Source organism: Hylobates moloch, unplaced genomic scaffold (assembly GCF_009828535.3).
Source record: "Hylobates moloch isolate HMO894 unplaced genomic scaffold, HMol_V3 SCAFFOLD_6167, whole genome shotgun sequence".
NCBI lineage: Eukaryota > Metazoa > Chordata > Mammalia > Primates > Hylobatidae > Hylobates > Hylobates moloch.
Window position 1 is genome coordinate 1 of NW_026658442.1, and position 4,087 is coordinate 4,087.

At 39.0% G+C, this 4,087-nt stretch overlaps 1 protein-coding gene across 1 annotated transcript; it reads left to right on the forward strand.

The window, feature by feature from the left end:
* Nucleotides 1-1,983: 1,983 nt before the first annotated feature.
* Nucleotides 1,984-3,679, forward strand: LOC116465549 (E3 ubiquitin-protein ligase HUWE1-like; the record flags this gene model as incomplete). Its single annotated transcript, XM_032148575.2, has 3 exons — nucleotides 1,984-2,090; nucleotides 2,283-2,460; nucleotides 3,588-3,679. Coding segments are annotated over 3 exons (377 nt in total), but the record flags the coding sequence as incomplete, so codon positions are not given.
* Between the last annotated feature and the right edge of the window lie 408 nt (nucleotides 3,680-4,087).

Below are 4,087 nucleotides of genomic sequence, written 5' to 3' on the forward strand. Positions count from 1 at the left end.
AGGGGTCCCAGTGCACAGTGTCGTTGCGACCTCTTGATAAAATAACAGGTTTGATATCTTAGTAATTGCTTGTAGAACACTAATTTTAGTTTTTAAATACTCAATTTTAGTAACTATAGAATTCATACATTTCTACAAATGTAGGTCAGTCGAGGGGAGTGTCATACCAATAGGAACCCCAAAAAGGACTTAAATTTTTCAGAAGTTTATAGCCCATGAGGAATCCCAAAGGCCACTGGAAACTGTTGGTTCCCGGTAATTGCTATATATCTGCCATTCCCCTAGCATTTGGGATAAAGGAGAGAATGCTGTATTCACCATCTTGAATAGAAAATTCTCTGGTTTCTTTTAGATCTTAGGCATCAACTAAACAAGTTTGTTCTGTATACATGGTTTATGGGTGTTGTATGTATATTCCTCTTCGTCAGGTTTTTTAATTAAAGTTATTGTAGTTATTGTAGTCTTATGAGTTGGGAAGCCTTGTCTTAATTATTCCTAGAAGGTTTAATAAAACTATTGGCTTGGTGCCTCTCTATTACCTGGATTGTTTTTTTTCCCACTTTTAAAAATTCTAGAACGGGCGCGGTGGCTCACGCCTGTAATCCCAGTACTTTGGGAGACCGAGGCGGGCAGATCACCTGAGGTTAGGAGTTCGAGACCAGCCTGGCCAATCTGGTAAAAACCCCATCTCTACTAAAAATGGAAAAATCAGCCAGGCGTGTTGGGTGCCTGTAATCCCAACTCCTCGGGAGGCTGAGGCAGGAGAATCGCTTGAACCCAGGAGGTGGAGGCTGCAGTGAGCCGAGATTGTGCCACTGTACTCCAGCCTGGGCAACACAGTGAGACTCCGTCTAAAAAAAAAAAAAAGAAAAGAAAATTCTTATTATTGGTCTAGTCTGCTTTGCTGTCACTTCCTGAGATTTGATTTTTATGACATTTTCTTATTAAACTATACATTTCACTTGTTGGCATACACTTCGTAGAATATATTTTTCTGTATCTAGTTAAATCTCCTTTCTCATTCCTAACATATATTACTGCTCTTTTTTCTAATTTATATTATTTCACTTGTTGGCATACACTTTGTAGAATAAATTTTTTTTTCTGTAGTTAAATCTCCTTTCTCATTCCTAATGTATATTACTGCTCTTTTTTCTAATTTATATTATTGCTCTATTTTCTGTAGGTTTATAAGCTTTTCCAGTGTCTTCACAAAGCTAGATATTGGCTTTGTTTATCCTTTTTGCTTTCAGTTTCACTGAATTCTTTTCTGTTAATTCTTCATAGCTTGTTTGGTTACTTTTTAATAAATGCCTTAATGCTGTACAAAATACTCTTGTAGAGTTTTTCCCCATGTTCCAGAAGCTTTGGTAGTTATTACTGCACATTTCTAAATATTACAATGTCAAAAACTGGTCAGATTAATACTCAAGGACTCTCGCATTGCTGGTGATAGTTTAAAATTGTTGAATAACCTTTGTATGAGGCAGTTTATCTATTTTCATCAGTTAAGCTTGCATTTGCTTTAACCCAGCAAGACTACATCATAGATTTTTTTTCCTGTTAAAAGCAGACAAAAACGGATATATGTTTAGGTTTATCATTTTCACAGTTGAGAACTGGTTTCTATACTTGTGGTGCATGCATTTAGTGGAGTAGTAGGCAGCCATTCAAAATGAATTGGTCGTTGTGTTAGGAGAGGACATTATACGGTATGACAATTGTGGGGGAAAAGCAAAATATATAAAACAGTGTAACCTCATTTATGTAAAAATATGCCCATAAAAATCCTGTAAGTGTAGTCACTAGATTCTTTATAGTACTGAATCTCTGATGGAGCAGTATTAGGATCTTTAATTTCATAGTAAGCACAAGGGTTTAAATTGCTAGACATTGAGTATGTATTTTTTTTTTTAAGCTTTTGGTGTTTTCAATTTCTGTGAGGAATCTCTCAGTTTTCCATATTTTCTCATCTTTTTTTAGCTACTGAAGTGGTGACTGTGTTTGTATTTCAAGAACCATCACTGCTCTCCTCACTCCAGGACAATGGATTGACAGATGTCATGCTGCATGCACTGCTTATCAAAGATGTAAGTCTTTTCTGCTACTCTGTAAAGAATGTCTTAGGGCGTGAAAATCCTATCTCTTCTGTGTGTAGTGTTGAATCTAATTGGGACCTGGTTGTCAAAATTCCTTCTGTCTCAGCTTGATACCCATGGCCGGATTTTCCTATCATCTACACTCTTTTAGATGCATTCAAGCTCACTTTGTTTTCTCTCTAGGTTCCTGCTACCCGTGAAGTCCTTGGCTCCCTCCCAAATGTATTCAGTGCACTCTGCTTGAATGCCCGAGGTCTTCAGTCTTTTGTTCAGTGTCAGCCTTTTGAACGCCTCTTCAAAGTTCTTCTGTCTCCAGATTACCTCCCAGCCATGCGGAGGAGGAGAAGTTCTGATCCCCTTGGTAAGTTGTTAAGATTTATTTTATAGTAGAAAATTGATTTAGTTTGCAAGGAAACTCTTCCTTGATCTCTCTCATCGTTTTACTGGTTAGGTGTGCTAAGTTTAATGGGAATTATCATCATACGTTCTATTATACTTCGGAAGGAATACTTCAGCTTCTCTGCTCATAATATTTCCATGCTTTTCAACAGTTCACCATTGTACTTTCATGGTACTGGTAGAAAAATAGGTATTAAGAAGCAGTGGTAGATTTCCAAGTTCACCATCTAGTCTGTAGCAATGAGAAATATGGAGTCCTGAGGTGTTCATCTGGTAATCTAGTGTTCTAATGTCCAACTCTCTAAGATAACGACACATGGATAGTTTTTTTTTTACTCAGTATACTTGAGACCAGATCATTGAGAGATTATTAGCAAAAAGGCAGGACTCCAGAAAGATTACAGTTTTCAAAAATGTGCTTTGTACTTTTCAGCCACCACTGTACCATTTAGACACTATCATTCTTAACTGGAGCAGCCAGAGGGTTAATGGTTTGTACATCTTTCTTCTCTCTCACTCTGTAATACTAGTTTAGATCTTGACAGCAAAGATTGCCAGAGTAGAGTGCAGCACACATAGTTACTTAAAAATAGTTTACTAAACTGATTCCTTCCTTTTCCCCAGTGATTTGGAGGGATAGGGGCTGGGTGTAAATTCATTAAAGAAGTTGTGGCATTAGAAAATCACAACCAAAAAAAAAATAGGAAAAAAATATCACAACAGCCTGGCCTGGCACAGTGGCACACACCTAGCACTTTGGGAGATCACTTGAGCTCAGGAGTTTGAGACCAGCCTGGGCAACATGGCCAAACCCCATCTCTTAAAAAAAAACAAAATAAAATAAAATTTCTCCAGGCATGGAGGCGCACACCTGTAGTCCCAGCTATTTGGAGGGCTGAGGTGGGAGGATCGCTTGAGTCCAGGAGATCGTGACACTGCACTCCAGTCTGGGTGACATAAAGTCTTTAAAGGAAAGAAAATCATAACCAGGCTATTTCTTCTTTCCACCTTATATGTTGGTACAGAAAAGAGCCCAAGCTCTATTGTCTTCAGTCTTTCTAATTCTAACAGTTCATTTTTTGCCTTAAGGGGATACTGCATCCAACCTGGGGAGTGCTGTCGATGAGCTCATGAGACATCAGCCCACCCTTAAAACAGATGCAACGACTGCCATCATCAAGGTAGAAAATGATAAGGATGTGACCATGAACATGAGAGAGCAGAGAAGGGGAAGGTTTTAGAAGATTTGGCCTACTAGAGACCATTAGGATTCTTGGGCTATAGCTATAAGAGCATTATGTCTGCCTCATTGTTTCCATGTCCTTAGGTTGGTCCTTTATAAAAAGATGTTGTCATTTTAGTTCATCTTAGAAAGAAGTCCCTGTTAAAATTTTTTTAGCCTGGGTGTAGTGGCTCACGCCTGTAATCCTGGCACTTTGGGAGGCTGAGACTGGTGGATCGCTTGACGCCAGGAGTTTGAGACCAGCCTGGACAACATGGTGAAGCCCCGTTTCTACAAAAAATACAAAAGTTAGCCGGGTGTGGTGGCGTGTGCCTGTAGTCCCAGCTACTCTGGAGGCTGAGGCAGG